General features: G+C 38.3%; 1 protein-coding gene across 7 annotated transcripts in view; it reads left to right on the forward strand.

Annotated features, from left to right (window-relative positions):
• Plekhh2 (pleckstrin homology, MyTH4 and FERM domain containing H2) overlaps positions 1 to 19,660 on the forward strand; it is a 125,462-nt gene extending 105,802 nt beyond the window's left edge. For 2 of the 7 annotated variants that reach the window (XM_020157403.2, XM_074049592.1), the window contains 6 exons: positions 1,719 to 1,860; positions 7,231 to 7,376; positions 8,516 to 8,645; positions 12,509 to 12,595; positions 14,871 to 15,005; positions 17,119 to 19,659. In XM_020157403.2, the coding sequence (XP_020012992.2) occupies positions 1,719 to 1,860; positions 7,231 to 7,376; positions 8,516 to 8,645; positions 12,509 to 12,595; positions 14,871 to 15,005; positions 17,119 to 17,304 (826 nt within the window). In that variant the 3' untranslated portion in view covers positions 17,305 to 19,659. Of the gene's footprint in view, positions 1 to 1,718; positions 1,861 to 7,230; positions 7,377 to 8,515; positions 8,648 to 12,508; positions 12,596 to 14,870; positions 15,006 to 17,118 lie in introns of those variants that run through there. The other 5 variants (XM_074049590.1, XM_074049591.1, XM_074049593.1 and 2 more) reach the window with 5 other exon arrangements.
• The last annotated feature ends 2,181 nt before the right edge of the window (positions 19,661 to 21,841 follow it).

Raw genomic sequence — 21,841 nt, forward strand, 5'->3', positions numbered from 1 at the left:
GACTGATTTTTTTCAGGAAACTGCTCAGATTTGTAAGTGGGGTTGGCAGGAAGAATGGTCAGAATTGTGGAGTAGGAGGAGCTTCTCCGAGTATAACCACCATGTTTCCCCAGACTCAGACCTACTGCCTTCTCCTTCCAAAGATATTTGGGATAATTTCTTGGAGAGACACTGTAATTAACGGGGTGTGTCCTCTCAAGTGTGTGGGGAAAAGGCCTGAATCAGTAATAGCCACTTGGACACATATTTTAACAACTACTGGATCCAAATCTTTCTTTTCCAGCCACTGCGTTGTCATGACAGTAATCAGGTGTGTCAAAGTGTTGCTTACCTGCCCCACTATCACACTTCGAACATTCACACAATTTGTGTCTGGCCTTAGCCAGAGCCCTGCAAGGCTCACATATAAATAAACAGCACAGAGAATAAATAAAGAGGGCCACTGATTGAATGAACCAGTACAGTGATATGCGCCTATAGGCCCAGCTACTTGGGAGGCTGAGGTGGGATGATGGCTTGAGCCCTTAGACCACCTTGGGCAACAGCAACACTCCATCTGAAAACCAACAAACAAAGCCATGCATGTTTCCATGAGTAAAAATGAGAACATGTAAATTATTTTTGAGCTCCTAGAGCTGCTTATCAGTATATGGCCAAATAGGCAAAGCATATTTCAAAGTATAGGTACTATTTTTTAGATGTTCAGAGAAAACCTCACTCCTCTCTCCCCTCCGTTTGATGTTGATCACAGGGCCTCTCACTTGCTGGGCAGGTACTCTACTGCTTGAGCCACACCTGCAGCCCTTTTTTGCCCTGGTCATTCTGGAAATAGGGTCTCGCTTTTTGCTTTAGGCAGTCTGGACCACAATCCTTCTATTTTACCCTTCTCAGTGTCACTAGGATGACAGGCATGCATGGCCATGTCTGGCTTTTTTCTGTTTCATGGGGCCCTAATGAACTTTTTTTGCCTGGGCTAGCCTAGAATTGACATCTTCCCAATCTCAGCCACCCTCATAGCTGGGATAGCAGGTATGTACCACCATTCCCAGCTATTGGTTGATAGGAGGTCTTGTGAACTTTTTGCCTACACTGGCATTGAACTTCAATTCTCCTAATCTCAGCTTCTCAAGTAACTAGGATTCCAGATGTGAGCCACCAACATCCTATTGATTTGGAGTTGATTTTGAATGGAAACCTTTATTTCCTATTCTTTGGCATATAAGAGGTGTTTAAAAAAGACCGTAACTGTTTAGAAAATTGGGTTCACACAGTCCATTGAAATGAAGAGATACATCTTGCATTCTTTACATGAAAGGGCAAATTTAATTTCATTTGGTGTCTTAGGTCCTTCCTCAGCAATACTTGAGGATTTAATACCTCAGAACATTAAAAAAATAGCATAGCAGGATTCCTTCCACCTAGAAGCAATATTTTCCCATTTTGCTACAAATGTTATATGGACTAGAACAGAGGTCACTGACAGAAGTGATAGTGTAAGTTCATACCACACAAAGGACAATGTTAAGACAACACCATCTCAGTCCTCTGAATTTATCTTTACTTTCTTTCTTTGTAAGAACCTCATTGCGGGGAGGGGAGTTATAGCACTTGCCTAGCATACACAAGGCCCTGGGTTCAATCCCCACCAGGACAAAAAAAAGAAGAAATGAATATCATTTAATGAGAAATTTTCTCTCTCCCCCCCTTTTTTTTTACAGACTGTATTTCTCAATGCAAGCTCGTGGAGAGACTGATAGAGAAAAGTTGCTGTTAATGTATCAAACAAATGACCAAATAATAAATGGCCTTTTTCCCCTAAGTAAGGATCTGGCTTTAGAAATGGCAGCTCTTTTAGCTCAGGTAACTTCCATGTTGTGCAGAATAATATATGGAAATAATAAGATACTAATTTCTTCACTCAATTAAGTGCAGTGAAACGATATGCCTTGAGTAATTCTTTAAATTCATTTTACTGTGATTACACCTTAAAAGTTGCAGGCTTTATAATTACAGTTTGACTCTGAACTGCTGATAATTGTGATGACATAGAGTGAGACTACGTTCCACAAAGGGAGCCTCGTTTTTTAATCCTCTTGAAAGTATGGCTCTAGGCTTTGCATTTAATAAAGGAATTTGAGCGTTGAGCCTGTGGGCTGAGGATACCATGCTGAAATCATTCAGCAAGCTAGTAGGAACAAGTCCTTGAGCAAGCTAGAGCACTTTCTTTTATTTATCTAGCATATCAATTAGGGTTAAGTTCTGCCTTCTATCAATGCGCACATACAAATTAATAGTGACTTAATCAAATAGAAGTACGTTTGTCTTTCCCAGTGTGTGTGTGTGGGGGGGACATTCTGGCACCTCTACACAGTCATCAGGGGTGTGAGTCTTGTCCTACTCTCCCGTATACCTCTCCTTGGGTGTCCCCCTCATGGTCCTGGCAGTATGCCAGAGCTCCAGTTGTACATCAGTGTCCCGGGCATTGGGATGGAGGGAGTGCTGAAGAAGAGCATGCTCTCCTGCCTTTGGGAAGACTTCTTAGAGGTTACACAAGAGCACTTTCATCTATGCCTGTCTGGTCAGAATGTAGACATACAGCCTTGCTTAGCTGTGTAGGAGGCCAGGGAATGTGGTCTTAGCCAGGCAGCAGTGTGCCCAGCGAAATTTAAGATCCTTATTACTCACAAATAAGGGAATGATCACGAGAGGCAGCCCACAGCCTCCACCACACCTGCATCTTTCCACAGGATAAATAAGAAAAAATGGTAAAGCAACTCTGTGGTGTGCTATACACAGACACACTTAGGTCCCCTAGGTCTTAAGCCCGTGGCCTTTCGTTCTCCTCTCATGCTGTGCACCAACCCAGAGCAGCTCATTCATTCTCTTGCTTTTTTGGAGTGGGGAGCGGGTGGAGGGAGCATTGAGACTGGGTTTCACTATGTAGCCAGGCTGGCCTTGAATTCAAGATCTTCCTGCCTTAAACTCCCAAGTGGTGGGCTTGCAGGCATGCATCACTACGCCCAGCTCCTCATTCTTTATTCTGTCCACCGCACCCATGCCAACAATTCCTAAATCTTTTCTCTCTAGTTCATATCTCTTTAATGGGCCCCTTTAATTCAGCCTGTTGAAACCTATACTTCCTCTTCCCTCCTCTTTGGTTGTATTCTCCATCTTCACTGTGATGTCTCCTCTCAGCTCCCCAGAGAACTTCAAATCCAGGAATCCCCACTGACTGTTCTCTGCTTTTTCCCTTTCCATCTGGTCACCATGTCTCACCAATTTTAACTCTTGCTTTTTCTCTATTCACTGCTCTCTATGCTGGCTAGCATTGCTGTGGTTAACACCCACATAACATCCTGCCTGCTGTCTTGCCAGGCTTGTAACCATGCACCTTGCTCTGGTCTGATTCCCCGAAAGTGTATCCTTCACACAGATGCTAGAGATTGTTTTTCAGTTAGCCATTGCTGCAAATGAGTCCAAAATTCACTACCTTAAAACAATAATTTGGGCAGAGAGATGAGAGGGCTTCTTATGTCTGCTTCAGCTGGCATAGCTTGAGGGCCAGTTGTGACTTCACAGCAGAGGGGTAGCATCATTTGAAAGCTTGTTCACTCACATGTCTGGTGGTTGATGCTGAGTATCAGTTGGGACTTCTGCTGGGACTGTCAGCTGGAACAGCTACGTGTGTTCTCCTCATGTGACTACTTGTGCTTCCTCCCAAAATGGTGGCTGAGCAGCAAAAGCAATGTCTCAAAAGAGAGACAAGAAATGTAATCTGCTGGTGTGCTAAGGACTGGGCCTGGAAATTGGCCCAGTGTCACTTGTTCATGGAAATTTGTTTATATGGCATTAGTAATTGAAATAGACATACAACAAAAATGTGATGCCATTACCTCAGTTACATACAGGGTCGTTCATGATCAGAGCTCTAGCTGCCTCTCTGGCCTCAACACTCCCTCAACACTTTATGCTCCAGTAAAGTATTAATTGCAGGTCCATGCACCATTCCCTGACCTGCATATGGTGCCCTTTTCCTTACTTCTTATTCTTTACTAGTTTGTCTCCTGTGTCTGGGACATCTCTGCCCCTGCCATTTCACTTATTAGTTTTATCTAATCCTGTAATTTTCCTTGTAGGTATTACTTATTCCAGGAAACCTTCCTGAATCCTGTCTGGTGGGTTAAATGGCCCTCTAGGTATTTCTGTAATGTTCTGTATATAGGAATTGCTGCCCTGGCCTCTGTGGTTTATATTAGTTTATGTTTCTGCTTTGTGTCACTGACTGTGGTCTCTTGAGAGCCACGGCTCTGCCTGTTCCTCTTTGTGTCTAGCACAGCCTCACACATAAGCCATTCTCCCTAGTGCTCTTAGAGGATGAATACTTGATAAAGTAGTTTAGTTTTAGAATTATTTTAAGATTATCCGGACTTTAAAGGATTAGGGCTACATGAGTCCCTCCCTCTCTCCCTCTTTCTTTCCTTCCTTCCTTCCTTCCATTTGTTTTATGACAGTCTTGCTGTGTAGCCCAGGCTGGCCTCAAACTTGCAATCTTCCTGCCTCAGCCTCCCAAGTACCGGGATTATAAGTGTGTGCCACCAGGTGTAACTGATGTTCTGTTTCTATGGTGATAAAAATTTGAGAAAAAAAACAGGAATCTTATTTTCTTGGTAATAGGATTAGGAATGATTCCCTGCCACTTGCCATTCTAGGGTTTAGTTCTCTAAAAGCACAGATTCTCAGTGCAAATTAATCACTTTTAGAAAGAATTGAGTTTGTCTTCTTACTTTAACTTTTAATTTTGTCAAGAAAGCTCCCCTAAGAAAAATTATAACCTACTGTGGAAACATATGCTTCTAACATTTTTTTAGGTGAATTTTAGGATGGGGCAGAGAGGTATGACCACACATCAAGAAAATTGTGAGCATATGACTAACATAAAAAGTCTATTTTTTATCTATGTAAGGAAAATTAAATAATACTTGTGGTCTCCTTTCCTCAGAGTAGTTTTTATGAAGATAAATTAAATATACTAAAGAAACCAAACTGCACAAAGAATTTCTATGGGCTAGTGGAGTGGTTCAAGTGGTAAATCGCCTGCCTAGCAAGTGTGAGGCCCTGAGTTCAAACTCTAGTACCCAAAAAAAAAAATTGCTTCTATTGTAGACTTAACTATCTATAGGTCCTTGTTGATGTTATCTGTCCTGAGAAAATTCTCAGAGCTAATCCATAATTGTTGTAGATAGTGTATGGTAAGGTATCATGTTTGTGTTAGGCTTCGAGGGAATTATCTGAGTTAATTTTCAGATATTCTCCAAATATTCATTGTGTTTTCTGTATGCCATACTGTATGTCAGGTACCAAGGAAGGTTGACATTGAGCTTGGTCATGCCACTAAAAGCTTCCCTAAGAGACAGGGTTGCCTTGAATGGTCTGCTCTTTTGTAACTATTGTCTGTCACCTACAATAGCACTGGAGGTTAGGACCTGGTGTAGGTTTCACAAGTAGCTGTGGTGAATGCTGTCTGGTGGGGACGATGCATAGCTCTGCAGGGAGGACTTGGGTGGACAGCTTTTTATATATATATTATTAGCAAATATTACTTGTACAGGGGAGTTTCATTGTGACATTTACATATGTGCTTACAATGTCTCTTAATTAGATTCACCCCCTCCATCACGCTCCCTCACCACCCCTCCCTCTTCTTAGAACAATTTCAGGTTTTGTTGTTGTTTTCATACACATGTACAAAGTACATTCAGATTTTTACCTTCTCAGTTTACCCTCCCCCTGATACTCACTCCCAGACAGGACTTTTTTTAACCTTATTGAGGTGGACAACTTTTACTCAGTCTGAGGATATCAGACTGAGGATATCAGTCTGATATCAGACTCAGTCTGAGGATATCAGATGGGTATCCATAGAAACCAGGAAAATGAGGATTGGGAACTGAATAGGAAAGGCCAGCCAAATAACAAGTAAGAAACAAGGTCATACAACCTAGACAATTGGAAGCATAAGTTGTAAGGGCCAAGGTCAGTTGAGGGATTTAGATAATAACTGATGAGCTTTCAGAAGTAGGCAAGCCCTTTGAGATGGATTCCTGGGGCTTCCTACAAGACCATGCAGGCTTGTCCTTGTCCTTTGTTGGTAAATGTTATAGGTTATAATGTGAATGTATGGTAGGACATTCACCTGAATGTCCCCCATCCCATCTTCCTCCGTGAACACTCTTTTGTACCCTCTACAAGGCACTTAATGGTTTATTACAAGTGTCTGTCTATGCCCTGTTCTCCTCTACTAGATAGTAAACTCATTGAGGAGAGGGAACTATGTTTGAATTTTTCCTCTCACATCATTTAGCATGAATTTATAATGAGGACTGAGTATAGATTTGGATAAAAGGATGGGTAGGTAAGTTGGAAGAGAGATGGACCACTGGGTAGATGGATGAGCATGTAAAGGATGACCTCTGCGTGACCCGTAAGTAGAGATAAGGGTTGGATGTTCTTTTGTCAAGGGAGACAGGAGAATGGAGAACTCTATTCCTAGGATGTAAATAACTCACTAGAGAATGAGGGTCTGAATACAGTAACATTTATAGAGAAAATCTAGGCAGAAAGTAAGGAAAGTAAAGTTCTTGCTCCCATTGACATGCAATAGAGACCCTTAAAAAGTTCATCTAATCCTGTTTCAAGATTCTTTACAGTTCTGTAACTTTTTCACCTTTTATTTTTAACTTCCATTCGAACCTTAGTGTTAACAATTAAAATAGTACGTTCAGGTGAAAATTTATTTGTTCTAGGCAATAATAGACTAGTTTCTTTTAGCAAATATTATCAGATGGTGGTAGTAACCTTAGGAGGTTAATGTAGAAGTAGAACTCAAATGTTTTAAGTTATAAATTTCAAAGTTAAAATTCAAATGAAATTTAGACTAAATAACAGTTCTTTCATATGAGTATAAATTCCATAACAGCACAATCATGACAAATAAACTTGTGTATTATGTTTTTAAAAAATGAGTGTTTAGGGACTGGGGCTGTGGCTCAAGTGGTAGAGCACACGCCTAGCAAGCGTGAGGCCCTGAGTTCAAATCCCAGTACCACAATAAAAAATTTTTTTTTAAAGCGAGCACTTGAAATGAGAATGTTTAGAAAAAATAAAGCTGATTTTCTTTTTAAAATATTCTTTTTAATATCTTATGTTTTCTCTTTTTTGATTTCCAATCAGGTGGAGATTGGAGATTTCGAAAGACCTTTCTCAACTCCAGCAGGGCATGTTACCAATCAGTGCAAAGCAAATCAAACACTCAAGCAAGTCATTGAGAAATTTTATCCTAAAAGGTATAGAGATGGCTATTCTGAAGAACAGTTAAGGTAAGGAAATGTTTTGAATTCTTTAGAGGCAAAAATCAAGCTAGCCTCTATTCAAATTATATATTATAATTTTTCAATTATATTTATTACATACAAATTATATACATATATATATATTTTTTTGGTGATGCTGGGGTTTGAATTTGAGGCTTCACACTTGCCAGGCAGGTTTCTCTACCACTTGAGCCACTCTGCAAGCCCTGTTCAAATTTTAAAGGTGAAAAATAGTGATAGTTTTCTCAAGATTTTTTAATACTGACCCCCCAAAAGTTATAGATATTTTTATTTAAGATGCATTAAGAAACTTTTGAATCTATTTATTATGTATAACACAATATTTTGAAGTAGATAAACATTGTAGAATGACTTTTAAAAAGTTTTTTTAGTAAAAAAAAATTACCTTGATTTAGATCTGCTTTTCATTTGGTCTTATTTCTCAGGCAAATTAATTCTGATAATAAAAAAGAAAAAGATGTCATATAAACATGTTTAATTTTATGAAGTATTTACCCCCAAAATTCATCTTACAGGAAATCCCATTATAAACAAATTGAAATAAAGATAATAAAAATATCTTTTTACACAAGACATTTTAATGTGAAATTTTCAATTAAACTCAACTAATTTGGAGTTTCAGTTTTAGGAAATGCTTAGTTAAATTTTTTAAATGGAAGCAAATCCAATTTATCATGAATTTTCCAAAAGAAGATCACTTAAGATCAGGCTTTCATCAGGGTTGTGTAAGTGGTTGCCTCTGTGATCTGGTTTAAGAAGTTTATTGCTACATTGAACCTTTCTCCAAGTCAGAGGTGGTCGTACCTAACATTCTACCAGTCAGGCTCTACTTCTGCTTTTCTTTAAAAAATGAAAATATTCCCTAATTTACACTAAGGTTTGATGTGAACTATTCAGCTGTGTAAATGTTACCTGCCAGGAGTTCCTAGATCAGGTTGAGAACATGAACAGCATGAGAGTTTGGTGAAAGGAGTGCTCCAGAGAGGACAAAGGGCAGGCAGGTGTGAGATGGAGTGGCACAATTGGCAGCAGATTGGCTCAAGCAGAGCTTTATCTTGGGAGGGTGATAGCTGGTTATGCTGCTGCTTTTGAGGCTTTGTTTTTACTCTTCTTTTTTTTTTTAGACAGCTTTACCAGCGACTATCAACCAGATGGATGGCCCTCCGCGGACACAACACTGCTGACTGTGTGCGCATTTATTTAACAGTAGCCAGAAAGTGGCCATTCTTTGGTGCCAAGTTGTTTTTTGCAAAAGTAAGAAAGAATGGGAGGGAGAAGCAATAAAAACCTTTGTGTGCCTAGCCAACCACATTCACTTTTGAGGTAGTATATTGGCTTTATAAAAAATGAGGAATTTCCTAACCATTTAAAGAAAAGCAGTGAAGGGACATTAAGGAAAGGGGAGAAACTCTTCCTTCCCCTTCCCTAATTCATTTCCCATACTCATTAAGATAATCAGGATATTGTAAACAACAACTGAACTCAGCTTTATTCTCTTCTTTCATTTATTTACTCATTTGCTCTCTCACTCATTGGCTAATTTACTTAGTGAGTATTTGCAAGCCTGGAGCTAAAATTTAGGGACACATAAAACCCATAGTTTCCAATGAGTTGTACCAGACCTCCAGGTCTCTTTTACGTAAACACTCCAGTGTTGCAGCAGGCTATAAACAAGGCACCGTATGGTAAATATGCTTTGGAGTAACAAGGACAGAGAGCTGCAGAAACACCTAGCAAGGCACCTGGGAGGCAGCCAGCCTTTCCTCCAAGAGAAAAACTGTACCTTTTTGTTTTTGGTGCTGGACATTGAACCTAGGCCCCTAGCATCCCAAGCAACTACCACTGAGCCAGACATTCAGTCCCAAACTATGCCCTTTCATTCTGCTTCTTGCACTACTGAACCAGATACATCCCATCTTGTATTATATCTTTCTATGAATTTCTTTTCCTTTTTTTTTTTTTTTTTGTGGGACTGGGGTTTAAACTCAGGGCTTTGCACACTTGCAGTCACATCTCCAGTCCATTTTGCTGTGGTTATTTTTGAAGATGTGTCTCATGAACTATTTACCCCAGCTGGCCTGAACCTCCATCCTCCCAATCTCAGCCTCCCAAGTAGCTAGGATTACAAGCATGAGCCACTAGTGCTCAGCTTCTGTGTATTTCTTTTATCCTCACCAATAAATTGAACATTCCTTGAGAGTGAGAGTGGTCCTACCTTCTTCCTCTGGTGCCCACCATAATTCCTTGCATAAGATTAGCATTTTAGAAATATTTGCTGAATAGCTGTGTAACTTTGGGCAAGTCAATTAACCTCTCTGGATCTCAGTTTTTTCATCTAAACAACTCAGACTAGAAAAGTCAAACATAAGGTGTCTTCTAACTCTTCCTCTGTGAATGACTATGTTATTCTTAGATAAGAAATTTACTGTTATTATTCTTATTATTATCATCATTATTATTATTGGAGGTACTGGGGTTTGAACGCAGGGCTTTTGGCTTGCAAGGCAGGCACTGTATCACTTGAGCCTTACCACAGAGCCCCTTTTGCTCTGGCTACTCTGGAGATAGGGTCTCCCATTTTGCCCAGACCAGCTGGATCTCTTCCTCCTATTTTATGCTTCCTGCTGCAGTAACTGGGATGACAGGAGCCACTGCACCCAGCTTTTTTTCCTATGGAGATGGGGGTCTCTCAAGCACTTTTTTTTTTCTTTAACAGTACTGTGGTTTGAATTCAGGGCCTCCTATTTGTGGTTTGAATTCAGGGCTTCTTGTTTGCAGTTCGAATTCAGGGCCTCCTGTTTGCGGTTTGAATTCAGAGCCTCCTGTTTGCTAGTCAGGAGCTCTACCACTTGAGCCATCCCACCAGCCTTCACAAGCTCTTTTGCCCAGGCTGGCCTAGAACCATGATCCTCCTGATCTCAGCTTCTCATGTAGCTTGGGATCACAAGCACATGCCACTGGACTCAATTAAGAAATTATTTTGCTACTTTAACTGGAAGCTCTATACTAAGTTAACAAAAAGTTAATACCATTAATATTCTTACACATCTAGAAAAATAATATATTTTCAGAGAATGAATGTATGTATTACATATAGGGAATAAGCCAAGCCGGGTGGTGCTCGCCTATAGTCCCAGCTATTCAGTGGCTTGAGACAGGAGGATCATTTGAGCTCAGGAGTTCAAGACCAAGCTGGGTAACATAGTGACACATTTTATCTTTTGGAAAAGATGAAATGGATCATTTTAATGCTAACCTCAGCATTGGGAGGCTATTAAATATCCACCTATGCTCTGATAAGATGTTCTGTGCTTGCTGACAGAAAATATTAAGTAATGATGCTGGACTTCAAGTTGCATGACTGACATTTTTCTTTCTTTTTAATAGAGGCACTTCCTTTGCTTGCTTAATAGTTCCCCTTTTTGGTGTGTGTAGTAAAATAAACATAACATAAAGTTTACCACTTAAACCAATTCTCAGCAGAGAGTTTAGTGGCACTAAGTACACTCACATTGTAGTACAGCCTTCACCACCATTCATCACCAGAGCTTTTTCAGTCTTCCCAACCTGAAATGTTAGACTTATTAAACATTCTCCATTCTTCCATTCACTCTCTTCCTCCACTCTAGGACCCACGTGTATGAGGAAGTACATGATACTTGTCCTTTTATTATTTGTTTCACTTAGGATAATCTCTTCAAGGTTCATCCATGATGTAGCATGCATCAAAATATCCTTTATTTTAAAGACTGAATAATATTACATACACACACAATTTTGTTTACCCATTCATCTGTTGGTGGACACGAGTTGAATGGCAACCTTTTTAATGCTTTCCTGTCTTTTGCAAACCAGCCCTCAGTACACAGAGGGTAAGCCAGGGTTTGTTCTATATGAGATTCTGATAACTTTAGCTGTGTATGAATAACACACGATGCATCCCAGTTTCTCATCTGTAGTCTTGACATTCTTTTATAAGACTTGAGAGAAGTCAAATTTTTGGTTTTATTTTGTTTATTGAACAAAATAATCAATGTGGAATGCTCAAAAACATTCCTGGGTTTTAATTGAGATTTTGTGGTGGAAGATTCTTTTTCTTTATAAAATTTTATTGCTTGTGCAATAAAAAATGGTAGAAAATTTAGTACTTCTCATTACTGTTGATCACAAAGTTTCATATTTTTGTTCCATTTTTTAGACATAGAATATCAGATTTAGTAAACGCACAGATAAAATGTATACCTATTACACCTTTACATTGTAATAGCACTACATACCTTATAAAGCACATATCTCACACACACACACACACACACACACAACACACACGTAAGGGTTTTCTTTGGTTTTGGGTTTTTTTTTTATGGTACTGGAGGTTTGAACTCAGGGCCTCATGCTTGCTAAGCAGACACTGTCACTTGAGCCACACAGCTCTTTCTGCTTTAGTTATTTTTAGGATAGGGTCTCCCGCTTGTGCTCAGGCCACCCTGGACTTTGATCCTCCTACTTACACTTCCCAAGGAACGGGATGACAAGCAAGTGCCACCATACCCAGCAACTGGTTGACATGGTGATCTCACTTTTTGCCTGGGCTGGCCTCAGGCAAACCTGACATTTGCAAACCAGCTGTCAGTAGATTGGGTGGTAACTCAGTGTTTTTTATACACAAACTTCTGGTAATCCTCCCAATCTGCCTGAGTGCTGGGATTACAGGCATCAGCTGCCTGGCAACACATCAATATATTTTGTTTCATTAAGATTTGGGTCATCATAAAAACCCTAAAAACTTTATCAACTGTTAACCTCATGAAATAAAAATAAGATATAAAAATTATTGTTCCTATGTTAGAGACAAGTAAATTGAGCCTCAAAGGGATTGAGTAGTTTGTCCAAACACACACATTAATAAACAGCAGATCTGGGTCTCAAAGTCAGGCTCATCTAATATCAAATCTACTACTCTTTCCAGAACACCACACTACCTTCTCACCAAGAGAAGTATTTAATAATGTGCTTTTGCTGTTGTATAATGCAGATATTACATGGCATTTAGACCGGAAAATGTTCTGTAATCTTGTGTAGTACTTATAATACAGTGTACTTCTGCTTCTTCATAGCCCATAACTCCACCATCACTTGGAAATACTTTCATGTGGCTGGCTATACATGAGAACGGTTTAAGCATCTTAGAATACAACTCCATGGTAAGACTGAACTCTGAAGTTTTTCATTAAATCCACTATTTTCATTGCTAAGTACACCATAAACAGAAGGTAATGATACCTTAATCTGATTTTCTCATACTCAGAACATGTTTCTTTCTTTCTTTCATCTTTTCCTTTCTTTTCTCTTTCTCTCGCTCTCTTTTTCTTTTTGCAGTATGGGGTTTGAACGCAGGGCCTTGTGCTTGCTAGGCAGATATTCTACTACTTGAGCCATGCCCCTAGCCCAGAAAACATTCTTTCTGATAGTATCTAGTGAATAGTCATTTTACAAATACAACTATGATTTAATTTAATCTTTTAAAATAAGATTAAATAGATATCTGCTGTATCTGATAAAAATACTGAGATCCTATGATTAAGTTGCAATCATGAATTAATTGATGAAATGAATATTTTTTTAAAAGTGTTAGGACAATTACTTCCTGTGTAAAAGAAAACATTTAAGATATCATTAAAGTAGAAACTTTAATTATCAAAGTTTAAATTGAGTTTCACTAAGGTCCTATTAACATAATTTCTTTATTTTCCCAAACAAAAACAGAGCTTTTCATATAATTAAAAGTAAAGTCAGACTATTCCTTTTATATATTCATTTATTTATCTGAAATTAACATGGTTTTCGATCATATTTTTATATGTCAGACATTTGATAAAAACTTTCTTCTTTTTAAATCTGGTGGGTAGGAATTGCTGATTTTAGAAGTATAGTGAACTCTTCTTACCTGTAGCAGTAATCAGAGATTACTGAAAATTTTTTGGAAACCAATCTATCATTTAGTGTTTAGTTACTGTTTGCCTTTGTAGTACTTATATACATATATTTTTTGAAGGAGTTATGTTTTCTGAATGCTATCTGGTTCTGGGATGAATAACTTGAAGATGTAATAAAATCAGTGACTTTAAATCAACAAACAACTACATACCAGTATCAAGTTACCTCAGTTAGGTAAACTAGTTTCCTAGATCCCAAGGTGGACCTGCAAGACAGGAAGCTGACTCGGTGGGCTGCAGCCCTAAGGCATTCTGTGCTGCTATGGTCTTCTCAGTCTTGCAAGTGAAACATTCATCTGCTTTTAGGCCATGTATCTTTGAATTATATATTTCCAATTGTTCTACAAACACATGGGAAAAATATTTGTGTTACATATATGACAAAGGATTGATATTTTCAATATACACATCTTATAAAACAAGAAATTGTGGGGCTGAGGGTATAGCTCAGTGGTGGAGCACATGCTTAGCACATGCAATGCCCTGGGTTGTCTCTGCAGCCCCTCCCAAAGGAAAAGAAAAAGAAAATTATGAACTCACCAATAGATAAATGGGCCAAGGCAATCCTCAAAAGGAGAATATTTAATGAATATATTTTGAAATGTTAATTTCACTAGCAATTAAGTAATTTAAAGCAAGGGGATTCTACTTTTCACCAGTCAAGGTGCAGAGACTGAAAAGAATGACTGTATCTGATGTTAATAAGACTGTAGTGCTGAGAACATAAATGGGTAGAACTTCTCTGGAGGAAAGTTGGGAAAAATTCCCTGAAGTTGTCCTCACTTTGTAAGCAAGCAATTCTTCTTGTTTGGTTTACCAAAGAAATAATTAGGTATATGCATTATGAAATATGTCCAAAATATTACTTTAGGATAGTAACAAAAATGACTTAAATACCCTGTAATAGAGACCGATTAAATAAAGGAGTGCCCATAGTCATTGTAATTATGTTTACACAAGTACAGTTGTCACCAGAAAATGTTGACAATAGATTGTTAACTTAAAAAAGCACAATATATGATACTGTTTCTGTTTATTATATCAGAATCTGCCTATCAGGGTGAATCATATAGTTTTGCCAATATAATTTTTGACTATAAAAATATCAGTTTCATATGACTTCACCTAATACATACATAGAGAGATATCTGAAAGAACAGTGATTTTTTTCCACTGGTTGCTGGAATGTAGGGTTTTTTTTTTCTTATAGTTTCTAATTTTTCTGCAGCAAGTGTTTTCATAATCAAAATGTATTTTAATTGTAAAGGTAGATTGATGCCTGAATAAAACTAGTACCACTACTATCAACTTGAGATCATAATAGATTTGATTTTAGAAAATGTTTTTTGCATTTTGCCATAATCAATTAAAAATCACCATTTTAATGGAGATTTTTGCTGTTTTCTTATGGTATGGGGGATTAATAATTTCTTTCTTTCTTTGAATGTCAATAACATATGACAGTTTTTTCTTTTCTTTGAAGAGATTAATAGTCAGCTATGTATACAAAAGTCTGATGACCTTTGGAGGTTACCAAGATGATTTTATGGTAGTCATTAATACTCATTCAAAAGACAAACCAACAGAGAAATTACTGTTTGCCATGGCAAAACCCAAGGTGAGTGGAACCCTTTTGCCAACTTTTTTCACTACACTGGGTTTTGTTTTGTTTTTAGTACTAAGACATTCATTGAGCAAAGAGTGTTCCAGATGGGAAAGCATATGTTACTTAAACAACCATGGGTCCAAATCTTGGCTTGCTTTAATCTCTCCTAAGTCTTGGTTTATTTGTTTAAAAAATAGTGTGATATACTTACTTCTTTTAGCTTAAGAATTAAGCAAAGGAAGTTTGTTTACTTTACCCCATGACTGCTATATAGAAGTTCAAAAGAAATTGTCATTCCCAGCACTCTGGAGGATGGGGAAAGAGGACCATGAGCTCAAGGCCAGCCTGTGCTACATAGAGAGACTCTGTCTCACCAAAAAAAAAAAGAAAGAAAGAAAAAGAGAAAGGAAGGAAGAAAGGAGGGAAGGAGAGAGGAAGGGAGGAAGGAAGGAAGAACGAAATGATCGTGGAACAAGTTGTTGTCAGTTGTCAGGTACTTTATATATTCATCATTTTACTTGAGGTTGATGGTCTCATTAGACGGGGTTGTTTGGACTCATTAAAGAGCAGGATTTTATAATTAAGACATACTTAAACTATATAGTTTTTATGTCCCTAAATAAAAGCAACCAAAGGACTACATTTTGACATGTAATTACAATTTTTGTAAAAAGGATGACAAATGGATTTTCCTAAAGCTGTTTTTTTTTTTGTTTGTTTTGTTTTGTTTGTTTGGTGGTGGTGGTGATACTAGATTTTGAACTCAGGGCTTTGCACTTGCATGGCAAGCATTCTACCGCTTAAGCCACACCTCCAGCTCAATTCTCCTAAAACTTTATCTTAAAATTGTCAACTAAAACAATTTCCTTAAGGGCAAAATAGTTTCTGCTGGGTATTGAGGGGGGGGGAGAGGGAGGGGGCGGAGTGGGTGGTAAGGGAGGGGGTGGGGGCAGGGGGGAGAAATGAACCAAGCCTTGTATGCACATATGAATAATAAAAGAAAAAGGAAAAAAAAAAAACAACTTTCTTCAGAATCTGGAGCTTTCAAAAAAAATGGCAGTTATCTTTCCTAAGTCTATACTTAAGTGAAAGCAGTTAGCCATGAAGTGTAAAGTCTAAGACATACTTAATATTTTAGTTTTGTTACCAGAGTTTTAGGCCCAAGGCCTAAACTCCTGAGATTCCATATGCTAGGTCCGGCCACCTGCCCTTAAATGCCAAATAAAGAGTCATGATGAAGACAGAGCAGGAGTTTATTACACAGCTCGGGATATGCCTTGGGAAGAGGCAGAGTAAGCACTCATCTCATCTTCAGCCGTCTTCATGGTATAGACATGCGGTATAGGTTTAAATAGACAAAAGAACTGAGGGCAGGGAACAAAAGAAATGCATAGCTAAACAGTCCCAGTTACAGGTGTGTTCTGGTTGACCATTATCTCAGTCCAAAGGTTCTGAGAGGGGTTCGCTGTCATCACTTATGGGGAGCGATCGGGTTTCCAAGACATTTTTACTCCTGCTCCTGCTCCAAGGTGCAACCTCATCATTATAGATAATTGTCCTCATTTGGAGGAGGGGTCTGTCCTACAAGTCTCCTCTGTTCCTTATGGAAAGCTTCAGTTCCTTGTCATAAAGATGTCATCAGTTCTGTCCTTTCTGAAATCTAAGGTGATCGCAAAGTGACTGCAAAGAGAATGACTTAGAGCAAGGACAGACACAAAATGAAAGCAGGAATGCCAAGCTTCTCTTGTTTTTAGTTAATTCATGGGCCCAAGTAAGGAGTTAGTGCTTTTCAGCAAAAGTATTTTAAACACCTTTTAATTAATTTATTCATGAAAGTTGCTTTAAGGTAATTGACAGATTAGTTTGCTGACCATCACATTTCCTTATATTACCACTAAATTTGGTTGGTTTTTAAGATTCACCCTTCCTGCTGATTGAAGCAGTGGAAAAAGTAATGATGCTTTGATAGTGCTGGTTGACTAGGAACTTCATTGTCTGATGTAAAGAGAAGGAAATTCTGGTAGGCTGGGCACTTCCAAATGAGGTCTCCAAGACCAACCCTGTACTCTCTTGCAATTGGTGAGTACTTCTTAGGAGCATAACAATTCTGTTTTTCTTGTTTCAGATTCTTGAAATTACTCTTTTGATTACCAGTTATATCAACAATGTCTATCAGCAAAAGGCAGCATTTCACCACCTCTCAGCTCCAGCACTGCTCTCAGTCAGGCCCCAGGGACCCCAAGCCAGGGCGACGGGAAGCCAGCACCTTCTGTCAAGCATCAGACCCACCAAAGGCCCCACCTTACTCTGAAAGCTCGGGAGCCCAACTGTTCATTCCTTGTCCTCTCTGCAGAAGCTACGTGATCTACAAACATTTGTTCACATTCCGCCATCATGGCACCCACACACCAGCCTTCCAGATTTTAGCAATAATGAAGTTACCCTGTCTTTTCTGACTCTTAAATATTCAAATAACAATAAAACATAGGACAAATTTTGCCAACACACTCGTTTTCTCTTAGATTAGATGAGTTAGAATTCATCCTTTTTTTTTCCTTCTACCTTCTTCCTGGTCCATCAGAGACATCATGCAAGATGACTTTTCTTTTCTTTTTGCTTTTAAACATTTTGGCAGTCTTTAGAAAGGGAAATTCCAAACTCTCATTTGGTAAACCAGTTGATTATTTGGAAAAGCTCACTGCCAAAAAATGTAAGTACTGTAACTAAATGTACCTTTAATGAATGAGATGGTGTTTGAAAAGGAGTGAAGTACACGGTGTAAGAAACACCTGTGGGGTGATGTGGGGGGTAAATTCTTAGACCCAGTGCAATAAAGCTGGTTCTGTGAATCATTACATGAGAAAACAGGAGTTAGGTAGCCAGAGCTTCTTCTGTAGTATTAGAAAGTATACCATCACTTTTACAAATCGCTGAAGTGTGAAGTTTAAAAAGAGACAGTGATTCTTGGCATTCCTTGGCTGTCAACATACCACAAGTTCACTGGAATATTGCTTCCTAGTTCATTGCACTTGGTGCTAGGTCAATTTGACCTTGCTTTGTTAAATAATACTATCTTTGGAAATAAAGACAATCCTTAAAGCATTGCCCCCATACAGTCTTTTCTAATTATAGTTTGAAAATAAATATCCACATATTCCGCGCCCCCCCAAAGCTTTGTTGTTTTTGTTGTTGTTGTTGAGACAGGGTCTCATACCCCACTCTGGCCTTGAACTTCCTTTGCAGGGTAGGCTGACCTTGAACTTATGATCCTTCTGCCTCTGGCATGTGCTACTATGCCTAGCTAAATACCTAGGGCCTAGTACATGCTAGACAAGTTCTGTACCACTGAGCTATATCCCCAGGAAAAATAATATTTAAAAAAAAATTTAACTCTTCTCTCAAAGGAAGTAAAATTTTAGTTGAGTCTTGAAATATGTTACTTTGCTAGGTTAACATAAATGATCAATACATTCCAGTATGTGTCAAAACAATGTAATTAGTATTCATGATAAAAAGGAAACTGTGATAAGACATGAAAATTATATTATAGAAATGTTAAACTGTAATAGTAATCATGAGTATCCTTAATTTTATTTATGTGTAGAATATTTGTATTTATTTTTGAACATATATTTATCATTTTGTGTGCCATAGTTTTTTTTAACCAATTTGAGAAAAATATTAGCTGCTGAATTAATTTGTTGGCACAGCCTTCATATTTTCTTCTTTGCTATTTTCCCCCTGTGGCAATGTACAATTCTCATACTAGGCCTTTTAAAAATGATCCAGCCTTGGGAGGAGAAATGCCAAGAAGCACACTGCTCAGGTAATACTGTGCTTACTGGCAATGACAAAAGGATTTTTAAAGCCCCATGGAAATAGATTTCCATTGACTATATCCCCTACATCTTTTGAGCCATAACCACTCACTGAGCAAACAAATTAGTTTTTGAGAATCAACTAATTACCAATTTGGGGGGACTCTCATGACTGTTCTGACAGGGATCAAGTAGCATTCCTGAGCTCTAATAGTCATTAGTTGGTAAGCCAGAGCTTTGGCAGAGCTGTTACTTATGCAAGAACTTTATTCTCAGGCAATAGTTCATTCACCATCTGACAAGCCTTCCCACCCTCCCAAATCTTCTACTTTAAAAATAAGTAGTGAGGGCTTAACTTAAACTGTAGTACCTTAGACTTGGCATTTATTTTTGACAGAGCAGAGATAAAATATTTTGATGGAAAGAAATCAATTTTCTGTAAGTGATGATGTGAAAATTTTATTTTCTGAGAAATTTCTTATATAGCCATTTAAAAAATTCAAAGTATATTATTATGATTGGTTATAAGAGAATGTTTCATGTTTAATTGTAATATTTGTCTCCTATCATTTTCTTTCCTTTCAATCATAATAAATGATTTACAAAACCCACTTTAAGCATTATCTTTTGAATACTCTTCAAGAAATACCTAATACTTTCATTGTCAAAGCTGAAGTGTGTGATCGTGACAATGGTAGTTATTCCTCCTGTTCTTGCTTTCTTGCTTTGTCTTCGGTGCTTCTTTGTTTTGCCCCAATGAAAGGAAGCTGTTTAGACAAATTGAAATTTTGATACATATGTTCAAATAAATACTACATAAATAGATAATTAGATATAAATTTTGATTTTCCATACTTTCATAATAAACTCTGAGTTTAATAGATTTTATTCTAGAACTTTATTTTAAATGTCTGGAGATTGTGTGTCCTTTAAAGTCAAATACTGCCATCACTTGGAAATGAATTGAGCTCTCGATTTACAAGAGAAGTTAGTCACAACTTACAAAGAGACTATTCTAAAAATGTGTTTATGGGTTAGTTGTTTGGAAATTTTTGCCATAGGAAAAAAATACATAGTGAGCAGGTGCCTAGAATGATACACTTTTTTTTTTCATTTTTCTTTTATTATTCATATGTGCATACAAGGCTTGGGTCATTTCTCCCCCCTGCCCCCACCCCCTCCCTTACCACCCACTCCACCCCCTCCCGCTCCCCCCCCTCAATACCCAGCAGAAACTATTTTGCCCTTATTTCTAATTTTGTTGTAGAGAGAGTATAAGCAATAATAAGAAGGAACAAGAGTTTTTGCTGGTTGAGATAAGGATAGCTATACAGGGCATTGACTCACATTGATTTCCTGTGCGTGTGTGTTACCTTCTAGGTTAATTCTTTTTGATCTAACCTTTTCTCTAGTACCTGTTCCCCTTTTCCTATTGGCCTCAGTTGCTTTAAGGTATCTGCTTTAGTTTCTCTGCGTTAAGGGCAACAAATGCTAGCTAGTTTTTTAGGTGTCTTACCTATCCTCACCCCTCCCTTGTGTGCTCTCGCTTTTATCATGTGCTCATAGTCCAATCCCCTTGTTGTGTTTGCCCTTGATCTAATGTCCACATATGAGGGAGAACATACGATTTTTGGTTTTTTGAGCCAGGCTAACCTCACTCAGAATGATGTTCTCCAATTCCATCCATTTACCAGCGAATGATAACATTTCGTTCTTCTTCATGGCTGCATAAAATTCCATTGTGTATAGATACCACATTTTCTTAATCCATTCGTCAATAATGGGGCATCTTGGCTGTTTCCATAACTTGGCTATTGTGAATAGTGCTGCAATAAACATGGATGTACAGGTGCCTCTGGAGTAACAGTCTTTTGGGTATATCCCCAAGAGTGGTATTGCTGGATCAAATGGTAGATCGATGTCCAGCTTTTTAAGTAGCCTCCAAATTTTTTTCCAGAGTGGTTGTACTAGTCTACATTCCCACCAACAGTGTAAGAGGGTTCCTTTTTCCCCGCATCCTCGCCAACACCTGTTGTTGGTGGTGTTGCTGATGATGGCTATTCTAACAGGGGTGAGGTGGAATCTTAGCGTGGTTTTAATTTGCATTTCCTTTATTGCTAGAGATGGTGAGCATTTTTTCATGTGTTTTCTGGCCATTTGAATTTCTTCTTTTGAGAAAGTTCTATTTAGTTCACGTGCCCATTTCTTTATTGGTTCATTAGTTTTGGGAGAATTTAGTTTTTTAAGTTCCCTGTATATTCTGGTTATCAGTCCTTTGTCTGATGTGTAGCTGGCAAATATTTTCTCCTACTCTGTGGGTGTTCTCTTCAGTTTAGAGACCATTTCTTTTGATGAACAGAAGCTTTTTAGTTTTATGAGGTCCCATTTATCTATGCTATCTCTTAGTTGCTGTGCTGCTGGGGTTTCATTGAGAAAGTTCTTGCCTATACCTACTAACTCCAGAGTATTTCCTACTCTTTCTTGTATAGAATGATACACTTAATCCATAATTGAAATGAAGTATAATCCTGAAGAAGTTACCACCATGGATAACCAACTGTATTTCTCTAGGAAAAGTTTTAAGTATTCTGGGGATGCCAAGAACACATTTCCCCATGTGCCCACTTCTCAGCTGGTGGGCCCTAGGCTGATTTCTTTTTCTTTTTTTTCCTTCCATTCTCCTCCCCCATCCTCCAATTTGATTTCTGTGGGAGGAGGTTCCAGCAATGTGTGGATATTTAGGCAAAGTGAGGAGCAAGAAGAAGAGGCAGGGAGGTTTCTCTGCTAATGGTTGGTGTGGAAATCCCGTTTTCTCACATTTCCCTCACTCTCTTTTCCCTAGAAGAAAGAAATTTTACTGATTCTTCATATTTTTTTTCCTTTAAACTCCAAATTAAGGTAAGCCCACACATAGATAATTAGGGTAAAGTAATATTTCGCAATTTTCAGTGGGACCAACATAAAGACTCCCTTTGAGCATTTAAGTGGGAAAGTCAGTCCTACAATGAAGAGGGTGAGTGGCTGAGATCT

Source organism: Castor canadensis, chromosome 12, assembly GCF_047511655.1.
Source record: "Castor canadensis chromosome 12, mCasCan1.hap1v2, whole genome shotgun sequence".
In the NCBI taxonomy this organism is placed as follows: domain Eukaryota; kingdom Metazoa; phylum Chordata; class Mammalia; order Rodentia; family Castoridae; genus Castor; species Castor canadensis.